General features: G+C 39.8%; 2 protein-coding genes across 3 annotated transcripts; both read right to left on the minus strand.

The window, feature by feature from the left end:
* Nucleotides 1-72: 72 nt before the first annotated feature.
* Nucleotides 73-7,152, minus strand: hhla2b.2 (HERV-H LTR-associating 2b, tandem duplicate 2). 2 transcript variants are annotated; one of them, XM_053228147.1, is made up of 7 exons: nucleotides 6,981-7,152; nucleotides 5,715-5,834; nucleotides 4,837-5,145; nucleotides 3,962-4,222; nucleotides 2,665-2,952; nucleotides 2,414-2,540; nucleotides 73-1,767 (listed from the first exon to the last, which is right to left on the minus strand). In XM_053228147.1, exons 2-7 carry the CDS (start codon nucleotides 5,770-5,772, stop codon nucleotides 1,707-1,709), a joined length of 1,104 nt encoding a protein of 367 aa, XP_053084122.1. In that variant the 5' UTR covers nucleotides 5,773-5,834; nucleotides 6,981-7,152; the 3' UTR covers nucleotides 73-1,706. The 2 variants fall into 2 exon arrangements, with proteins under 2 accessions (XP_053084122.1, XP_034153698.2); XM_034297807.2 differs by lacking the exon at nucleotides 6,981-7,152 and having other exon boundaries at nucleotides 73-1,940; nucleotides 2,427-2,540; nucleotides 5,715-5,895.
* Nucleotides 7,153-7,958: 806 nt separating this feature from the next.
* On the minus strand, nucleotides 7,959-12,076 carry LOC113541040 (CD276 antigen-like). Its single transcript, XM_034297802.2, has 6 exons — nucleotides 11,957-12,076; nucleotides 11,160-11,468; nucleotides 9,254-9,550; nucleotides 8,852-9,145; nucleotides 8,652-8,747; nucleotides 7,959-8,080 (listed from the first exon to the last, which is right to left on the minus strand). The coding sequence occupies exons 1-6, from the start codon at nucleotides 12,015-12,017 to the stop codon at nucleotides 7,959-7,961; spliced, it is 1,179 nt and encodes a 392-aa protein (XP_034153693.2). The 5' UTR covers nucleotides 12,018-12,076.
* Between the last annotated feature and the right edge of the window lie 3,360 nt (nucleotides 12,077-15,436).

Here is a 15,436-nt window from a genome sequence, read left to right on the forward strand (position 1 = left end):
CTGAATTGTCCTTTATTTAGAAGATTATTAAAAATAACACACAGGTAGAAAAAACACTGAGTTTATACATGTGAATTTATTCTTAATTCACAGTATCACAAATGTGAAAACATGATATAAATACAAGAATATAATATATAAAAATAGATTTATACATATACAGTGTATATACATTCATATTTTATACACATATAAACACGATTGATTGCTAATCTTCCAGTCGCAGTAGTTTCTCCATATGCAATTAAATTGATCCTCAATCCTTCATATTTTTACCTCAAGGCACTTTGTCATTTCAAGGATACAAAAGAATAACTGGAAACAGCGAAATGCATTAAATAACATCAGGTTCTGTTTTCTGGCCCTGAAATTAGCTCCGCCCTCTTTCCCTACAAGGCCACTCTGAAAGACGTTTCAAAACAGACGCCAGATAAACAGCAGTAATGAACCAGATATTAGCACCAAGTATCACGTATAGATTAATCGCTAGTTTAATCTATAATTTACTTTCGTTATGTTATCTGATATGTTGATAGTTGATTCATCTTTTAGGTCTTAACTTTGTTAGCTTGCTAAGCTGATCTAAGCTAATGTTAGCTTGCTAAATTTTCAAACACAACTCATGTAGACTGCTGTGTCTGTGTCTCTGCACAGATATTCAAGAGCTTTAAACTTTCACAGCTTCCCACAGCTCAGAGTGATCTCAGGAGACGATGGCTAGCAAACCTACGTCGCAAACTTTTCACCATTTCCACTCAGTGAAGGTCTGTTGCAGACACTTCACATCAGATCAGCTAGCTGAAACGAAACCTCCGAGGGTTAGAGAAGATCGGAAAAAAGTGCGGTGTCACTGCGGTGGCTCTTTGAACGGATTGACTACAGAATTCAAACACCACTCAGGCCCAGTGTGTCTGAGAGGATGAATCTAACAGACACACAACACTTGACCTTGAACCTTGAAGTAACATTGTACCTTATTATTATTATTATTATTATTATTAGCAGTAGTAGTATTAAATTACTAAGCATGTGTTTACATTAACAATAGCTACCTATATTTATTAGCGTATGGATTATTGTTGTAAAAAAAACAGACAATAGAAACAGAATAACAGACAAAAGAAAATCACAATAATAATTTAATGTATGTGTCTAGTAATTAATATCATTGGCGATATCCAGTTTCACCTGAAGACCCTCGTTAGCAACAGCACAAGCTACTTTGTAATGAACTGTGTGTGTGTGTTAACGTTAACTTGGATGTCCATCTCTGTTAGCAGGTATTACTTTTTTTTTTTTTTTTTAAACCAAATATGATTGTGCGAGCACCTGACTGCGGGCTACTTAAGGTCTACAGATGACTACAATCAGTTTAGAGCTGAACAACTGCTGTAGTCCTAATTATTCATTTTTGTTTGTTTCTATTGCTTTTCAGCACAGGTTTTTGATTGTTTTTGAATATTTTCCCCTTTTTTGCCCTTATACGTGGTTAACAGAGACATGAACATAAGAGACATAGAGACATGAACATAAAATATATCCTCTCCCTATTTTCATCAAAGAAAATGTTTAACTATTAGCCTGAGCTTCCTTCATAAGCACCAATAGAAAAAAGACAAAGTGCAATGTGGGAATTCTGACTTTGAGAATGTTAACTTAATAAAATAATGAGGTTGGTGTTTTCAGATTAGAGACCTGTGACCTCCTCATTCTGCTGGTTGGTTCAGGGAATCTTCTTCATTTGTCTCTCTCTGACTTGTGTCCACTGCATCATGACTGTTTTGGGCAGATGTCTGGACTGGTAGCGTTTGATGACTTCAGATTGCCACTGCATGAATTTGTGTTATTTTCTGAAGAATCTGTCTGTTGTGTGGTACCTGAGACTTCTGGTACCAGGACAGGATTTCCTGTCCTGTAAAGACTTTACACGACACCCTGTCCTGCAAAGAGTTAAAACACACAGTCCATGAATCTTAGTGTAGCAGAAGCGACAACATTAACACATTTCAGAAATTCTTGTAATAGTTTACAATGTACTTCGTTTTTCTGCATTTCTTGCATGCTTAGCTGTTTGTAAACGTGTGTACACCAGGGTAAAAAAAGACGCACCTTGCTGTTAAAGAATTCTCTCTCAAATCTAAAAAACCACAGAAGTCTCCTGATATATTTATCGAGCCTACATCACTAGCTATTATAAAGAAAGCAGCTGTTGTTATTTAGCTTTCATTTCTTGATAACTTTGTGAAAAGTGCACTAATTTCTATCAGTCACCAAAAGTGTGTGATTTGAGGGGCAGACTTCTTTTTTTGTGATTTTTTGTTCTTTTTTTTTTTTCAAATGTAAGAGCTTTTACTTGAGTAAAGAATTTGAAACTGTACTTTTCCCACCACTGATCATCCACATTACAGGAAAGGAAGTGATCTCACCGTTGTTCCGCCGTATCCAGTATATTATGGCAGCTATGATACCGATGACAACGATGATGACACTAACAGCAATACCAACACCAACACCAACGCCAACGCCAACATGGTGGTTAGCTGTTGGGGGATAATCCATATTTAATGTCATAAATTCAATAAAAATATCACTAAATCCATTCACAGATATTTATATTTCCATACTTTGTCATTATTAGTGAAAGGAGATGGAGAAGAGCATCACCTGAATTAATTTTCAGTAAGGTGTGCACCACCCCTCTGGACTTTGTGGTTAAGCTCTCACATATGTACGTTCCTGAATCCTTATCGTTCTCCAGGTTGTGGATTGTGACGGTCCCGTCATGTGCGAGATGGAACGTTTTTCCCCTGAAGGTATGTGGCTGTGACCTTTGGCTGTAATTCAGAGTGATAGAAGACTCACCAAACGTCAGGGTGATGTTGATTCCAGGGTTCTCCTGAGAGACAGGACAGTGAATAGCGGCATCTTGTCCTGGATAAATCTCAACATTCTCTGCAAAATAAGAAAATGATTGTTGAGGCTGCTGTTTGTTTCATATTCTGTATTTTAAAACAATGTTTATAGTGACTTCTATAATCATGCTAGATGAGGTGTTGGGTGAAATGTTGGATGAAATATTGGATGAGATGTAGGATGAGATCTTGGATGGGGTGTTTGATGAGGTGTTGGATGAGGTGTAGGAGGAGGTGTTGGACAAGGTGCTGAATGAAGTGTTGGATGAGGTGTTGGGTGAGGTGTTGAATGAAGTGTTGGATGAAATATTGGATGAGGTGTATGACAAGGTGTTTGATGAGGTGTAGGATGAGGTGTTTGAGGTGTTGGATGAATTTTTGGGCGAGGTGTTTGATGAGGTTTTGAGCGAGGTGTTTGATGAGGTGTAGGATGAGGTGTTTGAGGTGTTGGATGAAGTTTTGGGTGAGGTGTTTGATGAGGTGTTTGATGAAGTTTTGGGCGAGGTGTTTGATGAAGTTTTGGGCGAGGTGTTTGATGAGGTGTTTGATGAGGTGTAGGGTGAGGTGTTTGATGAAGTGCTGAATGAAGTGTTGGATGAAATATTGGATGAGGTGTATGACAAGGTGTTTGATGAGGTGTAGGATGAGGTGTTTGAGGTGTTTGATGAGGTTTTGAGCGAGGTGTTTGATGAGGTGTAGGGTGAGGTGTTTGAGGTGTTGGATGAAGTTTTGAGCGAGGTGTTTGATGAGGTGTAGGATGAGGTGTTTGAGGTGTTGGATGAGGTTTTGAGCGAGGTGTTTGATGAGGTGTAGGATGAGGTTTTGAGCGAGGTGTTTGATGAGGTTTTGAGTGAGGTGTTTGATGAGGTGTAGGATGAGGTGTTTGAGGTGTTTGATGAGGTGTAGGGTGAGGTTTTGAGCGAGGTGTTTGATGAGGTTTTGAGTGAGGTGTTTGATGAGGTGTAGGATGAGGTGTTGGATGACGTGTTTGAGGTGTTGGATGAGGTTTTGAGCGAGGTGTTTGATGAGGTGTTGGATGAGGTATTCACCTTTTCTCAGGCTGGCGATGTAATTCTGACTCTCGTCCCCGAGGCTGATGGCACAGCTGTATGTGGTGTTTTCTTTGACAGACTGAGAGAGAGCACTGCTCAGTGAGAACAGACGCTCTTTATCTCCCTCTGTGTTCACAGTAAACGTATTTTCTGAGCTGCCGTCTCTGTACCAGGAGATTTTGGGATTTGGGAAAACATCTTTTGTGCTGCAGGAAATTCCTTCACTTGTCATTTTTATATCCACCCATTTAACTGGAACTAAAAAAAAAAAGATAAACAAGAATAAAGCCACTGGAAGGTGTTTGTGATGTCTAATCTTATTTGACTCCAGGTGTTTGTTTTCTCACAATATCCAGATGTCTGACACACAGCAAACCCTGAGACTGCACTTATAAATGAAAGAAATGTATAAGAAAGAAATGAACAATGGAGAGATTGATAGACAGAGAAGGAAACTGAGTGAAGAAAAAGAAAAACAAAGGCAAACAAGGATGGAAGGAAGGAAGGAAACTGAACAAAGGAAGTAAGTAAAAAAATGAAGAAAGAAAGGAATAGTAAGAATGTTAGGAAATGGTAGGAAGGTAGAGAAGAAAGAAAGATAAAAGAACAGAAAAAGATGTGTTTGTAGACGTCTGTTTAGCTGCTATAATATATAATCATAGGAACTAACTACAAACTTAATTAAATGTAACTATAAATGGATAAGAAGTATGAGGTGTTATTTTCTAATGAATAAAGTTGTAATTGTTGGCTGTGGTATAAGAGGAATAAATCATTTCAGGGCGTGCTGTTATAGGAAAATAATCTTACCTCGTCGTTGATTATTTTACTATAACAGCAGCACACACAGTGGTTTATTTCATGTCTCTCACCTTCGACTTTTAGCAAGACAAACTGTTCTTTGTTAACAGAGCTCGTTGCGGAGTAACACTTGTATCTGCCCTCGTCTTGGAATCGGATTGCTCTCAGCAACAGTGAGGCATTTCCCTGGGAGATCTGATTATTGAACAGAGACGTCCGTCCTTTAAAGTCTGCATCCTGGAACTCTAGATGATCTGCTTTATCGTAGAAGGTATGGACGGAGTTCGATTTGCCGTCTTTATACCAGTGAATGATGTCGTAATAAGGAGAAGTACAGGGCAGCACGCAGTCGCTGGTTGAGACGCAGGTCACTGTAACGTCTGTGTGAATTAAACACAAATTAATCCACCGTTTACTCACTAGTCTAAATCTAAACAAAGGACATGACTAATGATTAAACCTTGAATGCTGGAATGCAGCACTGCAAGCTATGTAGCAAACGCCTGCACAGCTCCATGGCTACAGCCATACCACACAAACATTTTTCAAATCATGCTCATTCTTAAACTTAACTTTTCACGTTAGTTCTGAATAAAGCCGACTGTTTTTATTCAATATGAGCCTCTCTGATTAATCATTTGCTCCCTAATTTCAAAATTTCAATGTATATTTTAACTCAGGTAGAAACTTATTAATAAACCTGATGTTATTTTCAGTCTTGGAAACAAATCCAGAGTTATTCTATAGCACAGTTGTGATATTTTTCTGTCTCGTCACCGCTTTCTGTCAACTAAACTACAACATCCAAGTCTTTGTTCTCTTTAGTTGATTAATCATCTCAGTTTATGAGCTTTGAAACTAATGCTCAGATCCTGACACAGAAACAGCAGTTTACTTTTTTTTTAACAGCTGTTCAGTCCACCATAATAAAGTTTAAGTTTCTGCTCACCTCCAGTGGTCAGTGGTATTGTCCAAAACAGCAAAAAAGTCCAAATCGCCTGCTTCATAATGTATCCTGTAGTTTCCTCCAAAAGCGTGAGATCGCTAAGAGTTGCTTTCTTTTTCAATCCTGTAAAAGAATGATTCAAGGTGTTAGACTGGTTTCACAGCATTGCCCTTTGAGGCCGGGACTAAGGTCAGGTACATAGCACTGATTAACTGGGTGGAGATAAAGGACGTTCAACTGGTGGAGAGAATTCAGTTTCTATTCTTTATCTTTACTACGAAATAAAAAACAGGAAAATGTAACGTTATACTTTATGAAAACTCCATAGTCATATTCTGTACAAAAATAGGAGTGCTCACTTTAAACCATTTACATAATACCAGTGATTTTAGTGTGTTGCTGAAACCAGCTTTGATCAGTCACTACACTAAATTATATTTAGATTTATATTTTTCAATTATATTATACACTCACTGTCCACTTTAATAGGAACACCTGTACACCTGCTCATTTATGCAGTTATCCAATCAGCCAATCATGTGGCAGCAGCACAATGCATAAAATCATGCAGATACAGGTCAAGAGCTTCAGGTAATGTTCACATCAAACATCAGAATGAAGAAAAAGTCTGATCTCTGTGATTTTAACTGTGGCGTGGTTGTTGGTGCCAGAAGGGTTGGTTTTGAGTATTTCAGAAAATGCTGATCTCCTGGGATTTTCCCATACAACAATCTCTAGAGTTTATACAGAATGGTGCGAAGAACAAAAGACATTGAGTGACCGGCAGTTGTGTGGGTGGAAATGCCTTGTTGATGAGAGATCAGAGGAGAATGACCAGACTGGTTCGAGCTGCCAGGAAGGATACAGTAACTCAGATAATCACTCTTTACAACCGTGGTGAGCAGAAAAGCATCTCAGAACACACAACACATCAAACTTTGAGGTGGATGAGCTACAACAGCAGAAGACCACATCAGGTTCCTCTCCTGTCAGCCAAGAGCAAGAACCTGAGGCCATCATGATGTGTTGTGTGTGATGTGATGTGTTGAAGGTGTGTGAAGGTTTGATGTGTTGTGTTCCTATTAATAGGAACACCTGTACCTTTAAAGTGGATGGTGAGTGTACATTTCCTTGCTCCCCGTTGTGTTAGAATTATACCGGGGTAGAGTTGTTATGGTTTTGTGGTTAGTCACGGTGTATGATCAGAAGGTTACCCAACCATTGATTTGTTCAAAATCCTGATTAAAACGTGCTTCCGTCCGTTTTTACCTGAGTAAATTTCTTACTCCAGTGGTTCTCCTCCTTTTTGTGTCCAGCTGCAACTCCCCAAAAACGCCACTCTCCCTGGACTCGGTCTGCAGTAAATGACTGGGACCGTTCAGGGAAGTTCCCCTGCGATGAGCTCCAGGGCTGGAGTGTGGCTAAATGGGTTAGATTATTTTCCAAAATCTCTTTTTCTGTCATTGATTCCATGGAAATGGGCTAATTAAGCAAAAATACAGAGCTTGTTCTGTTATGTTTAGTAATATTTTTTGGAATTACAATGACAATATGTACGCACATGTTGTAACAGCAATGCCTAACAAGATACAAGCATTTTTTGGTTTCTTTTCTCCACAATTTAATCCTGGCCAGTTCCCACCCTTCAGCCAGCTCTGCCCTGTTATATGGCAGCTACCTTCCCATTGGACAAGGCCATCACATGCTTCCTCTGAGCCACGTGAAGCCAGCTACAGTAACTGCATCTTTTCTGCTCATGCTGTGTCAGGGGATGATGGGGTAACAGGGTGAACGCTTTTCTGTTGCACCACTCGGGAGCCCAAGATACATGTTCTAACAATAAATGTAAATAAATATGGCTAATAAATAAATAAATTTAATATAAAAAAGAAAGCATGAAGTCTTGTCATGTCTCTGATGTCAGCACCTCCAATCTGCCACTGTTAAAAACTTGATCAAGACCCTTAACCCTTTCTGCTCCAGGGGCGCTGTATCATGGCTGACTCTTCACTCTGACCCCAAATTCCTAACAACCTGGGATATGTGAAGAAAAGTCTTTCACTGAAATGTATATGTGACAAATAAAGGCTTCTTCTTCTTCCAGCTTTTCAACAATGGCTTGTATGAACACTTCCTGTTTAATTGCCTGGGGGGGCATTGGGGGGGGCATTGACATTTCAGCCCTCCGTGGAATCACCCCTGTTTGCATTGTCTCCATGATGTTTGGTGTTAAAGCTGAAGAGATCCTCAGAAATCACTGTCTGAACCTGTATCACTGCTAGGGTTTTCTCCTGAAAGAGGTTCCTCTAGCTCAACTTCTTCGTTTACTTCATTTTCTCTTGAGTTTTCTTTGTTTCTTTTTTTCTGTCCTGTAAAGAGATATACACATAGACCATGACTGATACAGTGTACCATAGTAAAACCGTAAAGAAGTGTAAACTCCTCTGTCCTGAAGATGTCAGAAAACTTACAGTTACAGCTTCACCTCTGATTGTTACAAAGCACTGACACTGGAGACTCCTTCCAGAAATGTTAAATAAACATCTCCTTACAGAAAAATTCACTGTATAAATGATTACACACGTTTTTAATTCGTTTACATGGGGAGTGTGCGATCAGCTGTTACTACAGAAATGACGACGTATTAGAACGAGCGCATTAATTATAAATAAACCTGTGATTTGCAGCTGCACTACCTTCACAGCTGCTATTATGGAAAATTAATCAACACCTTCAAATATGAGAATTTGACAGCGCTGTGAAATAACTTAATTTACTCAGCTTAATAAATCCATTTGTGTTTTATTACAGTCTGGGCTCCAGCACTGTTTGCTTGAGTAGGCAAAAGGACAAACTGTACTGGACTCCAATAAACACCCAGGTTTTAGAAATATCACTCTAATGCGTCTTAGACATTCCACCAGTAGGAAAGGATCTCACCTTTTCTTCTCCATAAATAGTAGATTAGAAGAGATATGATGGCCATGATAACAACAACTGCACCCAAAACTTCAGCAATCCCATTATTGTGGATATCTGTGAGGAGAAAATACTCCTTTTATGTAATACTTTAATAGAATAAAAAGTAGAATAAAAATAGATCAATAGATCAAGCATTTAACAGATATTTAGAGCATCACCTGATATGATTTGCACTGAGGTTTGCACCACATCAATGGTGGATTGTGCGTTAAATGTCTCACATATGTAGGTTCCTGTATGTTTGTCCATGTCCAGGTTGTGGAGTGTGACTTTCCCGTCATGTGCAAGATGGACGTTTATTCCTGCCAGCTGCTCTGGGATGTTATTTAGTTGTGGCTTCAGAATGATAGAAGACTCTCCAAATCTCAGGGTGATGGTGTAGTCTCCAGCGTCTCCCCGAGAGACAGGACAGTGAATATTAGCATCCTGTCCTGAATAAATGTCAACTTTTTCTGCAGAGTTAGAAAAATTGTTATAGTTAAAGCTGCTCTGGCTGTTAGGTTAATGATGAAGTGTTGGTTATGTGAGTGTTAGAAGATGTGTGTGTGTGAGATGTTCACCTTGTCTCAGGCTGGCGGTGTAAGTCTGACTCTTGTCCTCGAAGCTGATGGAGCAGGTGTATATGGTGATTTGCTTGACTGACTGATTTCTGTTTGTGTCGCTTTGTTCATCTTGTTCATATGTGAAAATGCTCTTCAGTGAGAACAGGCCCTGATCATCCTTGTGTGTCTCTGTTGTGATATTTGTTTGTAGACTGGGAATTTCGTACCAAGAGATTATTGGTTTTGGGTAAACTTTGCTTGTGTTGCAGGTAATTTCTTTATCTGTAAATTTAATATCCACCCTTTTAATTGGGGCTGAAAGAAAGGGGCACAAACAAAAGGGTTAAATGACATCTTAGGAAATGTTAACAGCGTGCCTCTGTCAATGATCTTACATTTTGACAAGTGAACCACGCAGAACCCAGACACCTGTGCTAAATCTGGTTACCTGGTTAAAACAACTAAAAAACAAACGAAGACTGGAAAGAGTCCCAAAAACTGGACCAATTAAAACAAGGAAGTAGACTGGTTTGTTCATGCAGTGCCTTATACTGGACCATTTTGTCTTTTTTGACATTTATTGTATTTTTTTAACCAGTATTTGAGCTCTCATAAGTCCATGATATGAAAAAAAATCCATAAATAAAATTTTAAAACAACTTTTAACCACAACATTGATTATCTGTTATTCGTCCACCTTGTTATGCACTAGTTTTTTGTCTTTAATTTAATGAAGTTAAAAAAAGTTATTCATATTTTTCTTGTAAATTATTGCATAAAAGGAATCCCAAGCATGTACTGATAAAAATAATCAAAATATTACTAGCATGCATTTTATCTAAACCAAAAATGTGAAATCATGTGCTGGTGAGAAATCAGACACATTTCATAAAATATCTGTTTTTTAAATAAAGAATAAATAAAATTCTTTTAAAAAATTTAAAGTTGGCTTTGTTGCACATAAGTTTAAATCATAAGTCTTTCAAACACACGTCCCTAACACGGTGGACATTCTGGGTCACTTCATTAAAATGTTTGAATAAATGCTATAGTTTGTATGTTTGAGCTTGACTAAAAGTAGTTTTGAAACATTTAACATGTTCCTTTTATAATTAAAAAAAAAAAGTTTAAATAAAAAAAAGTTTTGATGTCCAGAAGTCACCCAAGACCAGGAATGACCCACAGACCAGCAACCATATCAACTTTTCACAAAATGCAAAACAATTAAGGTGGAAAAAACACAGAACTTAAATAGGGAACTAATTGGAGAAACACAAAACAGGTGAGCACAATCAAGGAAGGAAATGGAGCAGACAACAAAAGAAGAAATTCAAAAAATGAGTGAGAGTGTCCTCTGGTGGTCTGGAGAGGAATTATCCATGGTGGACATGACAAATGTGCGCAGAAACAGGCACAGATTCGAGCACACAGAGTGACTTATAAACAAATCTGCATCAGATTCATGAAACTGCCAAATGCCACCAAAATGAGTGATGATTTGACCTCAGTTGAATGAATCAGCTTCAGCTGCGTGGGAAAAGCTCCGCCCACTAGTCCCTTATGCTTATGTAAGGCCAATTATTGACCGGGGCTATTGAGCCCATACCCAGGGGCCTCAGCGAGAATAGCTTTAAACTGAATGATTGGCCATTACACTGAACCTCTCACAGAATTGGGAATTATTTTTGGAAATGTGATTGGTGTGTTATTCTGAACTGATACGCACTTACTGGCGGCTGTTGAGTTGGAGCTTGTCAAAGACCTGGACTTTGAAGATTTGGTGGGTGAGTTTGCAAGGTGTAAAGAAAGAAAGAAGCCGGATGTGTAAGGTAGTAAGACAGCCTTCTGTATTCATTTTTATATTTGGGAAAATTGTGCTATGATCTCCAAGCATGTTGGAATAATTCATCTGTCCGAGACTCACCCTTCACATCCAGCCAGACAATTATCTCCAGGTCCTCAAAGCTGGAGGAGGTGTGGCAGGTGTATATCCCCTCATCTTCAACCCTGACCATTCTCAGCAGCAGTGAGACATTTCCCTGAGAGATCTGATCCGTGAACAGAGACGTCCGTCCTCTAAATGCAGCATCCTGGTACTCCAGATGATCTTTATTATTGTTGAAAGTATGGACTGCATTTTCTGTACCATCTTTGTACCACTTGATGATGTCATGATACATGGACTTGCAGGGAAGCACACAGTCACTGGTGAAGACGCAGGTCACTCTGACGTCTGTGTGAATCAAACACAAAAATTAATCAACAGTCTACTAATGATAAATCTTAAAGGGGCTGATATACAGTAATAGGTTAGAGCAGGCAGATTGTAACATTTAATGATAAACTTTTATCAAGTGCAATTTCACCCATATTGTCAGTGAGTTCTGAACATTTTCAGTGAAATCAAAAGGAGTCCCATGTTACAGCTGCACCAGCAGAGCAGCACGGCTCTATCAGCATGTGCTACAGTTGTGCTGGTTCTCCAGATTTGACTAACGACTAAAACCATCAAATGAATGTACTACACCAAGGCTATGTCCATTACGCAGAAAGCATTTAAGAAAATCATGCTAATTCTTAAATATACGATTTCAAAGATATGAGCTTTGAAACTAATGCTCAGATCCTGACACAGAAACAGCTGTTTACTTTTTTTTTTTTTTTTTTTTTTTTTTATACATCTGTTTAGTCCACCATAATAAAGTTTAAGTTTCTACTCACCTCCTCCAGTGGCCAGTGGTATTGTCCAAAACAGCACAAAAGTCCAAATCGCCTGCTGCATAATGTGTCCCGAAGTACACTTTCCTCCAAAAGTGTGAGATCGACAAGTGTTGCTTTCTATTTCAGTCCTATGAAGGAATGATTGAAGGTGTTAGACTGGTTTCACAGCATTGCCCGTTCAGGCTGGGACTAAGGACAAGTGCATAACACTGATTACCTGGGTGGAGATAAAGGACGTGCAACTGGTGGCGAGAATTCAGTTTCTATTCTTTATCTTTATTATGTAATAAAAAAACAGGAAAATGTAACGTTATACTTTATGAAAACTCCATAGTCATATTCTGTACAAAAATAGGAGTTCTCACTTTAAACCATTTACATAATACCAGTGATTTTAGTGTGTTGCTGAAACCAGCTTTGATCAGTCACTACACTAAATTATATTTAGATTTATAGTCTCATTTTTGCCATTCCTGCATTGTGTTATGTAAAGACAAAATATTAACTAAGGAATAAATCACAATGTGTCATGCTGTTATAGTAAAATAATCGGAATGGTGTGATATGATGTGATGAGGTGATATGAGGAAGACTCTACGCTGAGTCAACCTGCGGAAGGCTGCTGGACCAGACAACATTCCTGGCACAGTGCTCAGAGGTTGGGCAGATGTTTTCACGGACATCTTCAACACCTCCCTGAGCAGCGCAGTCGTTCTGATGTGCTTCAAGGCCACCACCATCGTCCCCATGCCAAAGAAGTCTTCAGTGTCCTGCCTCAATGACTACCGTCCCGTTGCACTTACACCCATCATCATGAAGTGCTTCGAGAGGCTGGTCATGAGGCACATCAAGACCCTGATGCCCCCCTCACTGGACCCCCTGCAATTCGCTTACCGTCCCAACCGCTCAACAGATGACGCCATCGCCACCACCCTCCATCTGGCCCTCACCCACCTGGACAATAAAAGACACATATGTTCGAATGCTGTTCATAGACTTCAGTTCAGCATTCAACACGATCATTCCTCAGCACTTGATCGGAAAGCTGAACCTGCTGGGCCTGAACACCTCCCTCTGCAACTGGATCCTGGACTTCCTGACCGGGAGACCTCAGTCAGTCCGGATCGGGAACAGCATCTCCAACACCACCACACTGTGCACTGGGGCCCCACAGGGCTGTGTGCTCAGTCCACTGCTGTTCACTCTGCTGACTCACGACTGTGTAGCAATGCACAGCTCGAATCATATCATCAAGTTCGCCGATGACACGACCGTGGTGGGTCTCATCAGCAAGAACGACGAGTCAGCATACAGAGAGGAGGTGCAGCGGCTAACGGACTGGTGCAGAACCAACAACCTGTCTCTGAACTTGGACAAAACTAAAGAGATGGTTGTTGACTTCAGAAGAGCACAGAATGACCACTCTCTGCTGAACATCGACGGCTCCTCCGTGGCGATCATCAAGAGCACCAAGTTTCTTGGTGTTCACCTGGCGGAGAACCTCACCTGGTCGCTCAACACCAGCTCCATAACAAAGAAAGCCCAGCAGCGCCTGTACTTTCTGAGAAGACTGAGGAAAGCACATCTCCCACCCTCCATCCTCACCACGTTCTACAGAGGGACTATCGAGAGCATCCTGAGCAGCTGCATCACTGCCTGGTTTGGAAATTGCACCATCTCGGATCGCAAGACCCTGCGGCGGATTGTGAGGACAGCTGAGAAGATCATCGGGGTCTCTCTTCCCTTCATCGCAGACACTTACACCTCACGCTGCATCTGCAAAGCCACCAGCATCGCGGATGACCCCACACACCCCTCACACACACCCCTCTCACACACACACACCCCTCTCACACACTTTTCACCCTCCTGCCTTCTGGCAAACGGTACCGAAGCATTCGGGCCTCAGGACCAGACTGTGCAACAGTTTCTTCCCCCAAACCATCAGACTCCTCAACACTCAGAAACTGGACTAAAAGAACACACACACATACAAACACACACACGCAACTGTGCATCCTCCATCCTCTTTGCAATTTTTTACGTTACATTATGCTGCTACAATATTTATGATACTGTACATAGGCTGCTACTTCTTATGTTTACACTATTTCAGCAACTTATATTGTACTCTTTGCACTATTGCCACTGGACTCACTTTCTAATAGAACTGTGTGCTGGTCGGCGCTGCACTGGGACTCACTGCGCCCATTGTCTGTCCCAGTAGTCATTGTACTGTCTTGTGTTGTCTGCACATGTTTACACTTGTGCACTTTATGTATAAATTTATGTAGTCCCTTGTAGTTGTGTTGTTTTGTGTTTGTCCTATGTAGCACCTTGGTCCTGGAGGAACGTTGTTTCGTTTCACTATGTACTAACTGGCTGTATATGGTTGAAATGACAATAAACGCCACTTGACTTGACGAGCGGAGTTACTGTTACCTCCCCAAAGTGTTTCATTCCTCTAATACAACAGTAAGTTTTCCATCAATTAGATTTTTTTTAATTTAATAACGAACACCACTTTGTATTTTTTAAATCTATTTATAATAACATCTAATATTGTGAAATGTCTGCAAAACAAGTTAGTTCCTCTTGTCACTTATGTTATAGCAGCTATACAGTTGTTCTCTCACCAGCCTCTCTTCATTCTCTTTCTTGACGTTAATAAGCCAAAATAAATTATGCAGCTTGTCGTGTTACTGAGAAACCACAAAGAAGCGTAAACCCCTCTGTCCTGAAGATGTTCGTAAACTTAAAGTTACAGCTTTACCTCTGACTGTTACAAAACGCTGACACTGGAGACTCCTTCCACACATGTCAAATTAGGAGTAAGATTCAAGATTAAGATTCAACTTTATTATCAGTGTGCAGTTTGTCCTTAAAGAAAACTTCACCACAACAATGATTTTTATTTCTTTATGTGGAACGTCTGATGTAGCTGTTACTATAGAAATGATAACATACTAGACCAAGCGCATTATACATATAGTTTGAAATATTCTTGTTATTGAAATGAATCCAGATTAGAGAACTAAACAACACTGTGGTATAGCTTAATTTACACAATTTAATAAATCCAATTTGTTCTTTTTTTCCTATTTGTGAGGTTTAGGATCCAGTTCTGTTTGTGTGAGTAGGCAATTGACCAAACTATACTCCAATAAACACCACTGCTTTTAGAAATATCACTATAACGTAGTTGGAAGGAGATGTGTGTTTAACATTTATGGAAGGAGTCTCCAGTGTCAGCGCTTTGTAACAGTCAGAGATAAAGCTGTAACTTTAAAGTTTAACTTTAAGGACCCAGCAAAAAAAAAACAAAAAAACCCTAGGTCACAGGATCACACTTTAAATTTAAATTACAAATTATAGTTTGCAGAACAGAACCAACAAAATTCTCTCCTATCTACTTCAATGGGGTTGAGGTGGAGAGAGATGAGAGCTACTTCCTTGGTGTCCACATCTCTGAGGATCTCT

Source organism: Pangasianodon hypophthalmus, chromosome 22 (genome assembly GCF_027358585.1).
Source record: "Pangasianodon hypophthalmus isolate fPanHyp1 chromosome 22, fPanHyp1.pri, whole genome shotgun sequence".
Lineage (NCBI taxonomy): Eukaryota > Metazoa > Chordata > Actinopteri > Siluriformes > Pangasiidae > Pangasianodon > Pangasianodon hypophthalmus.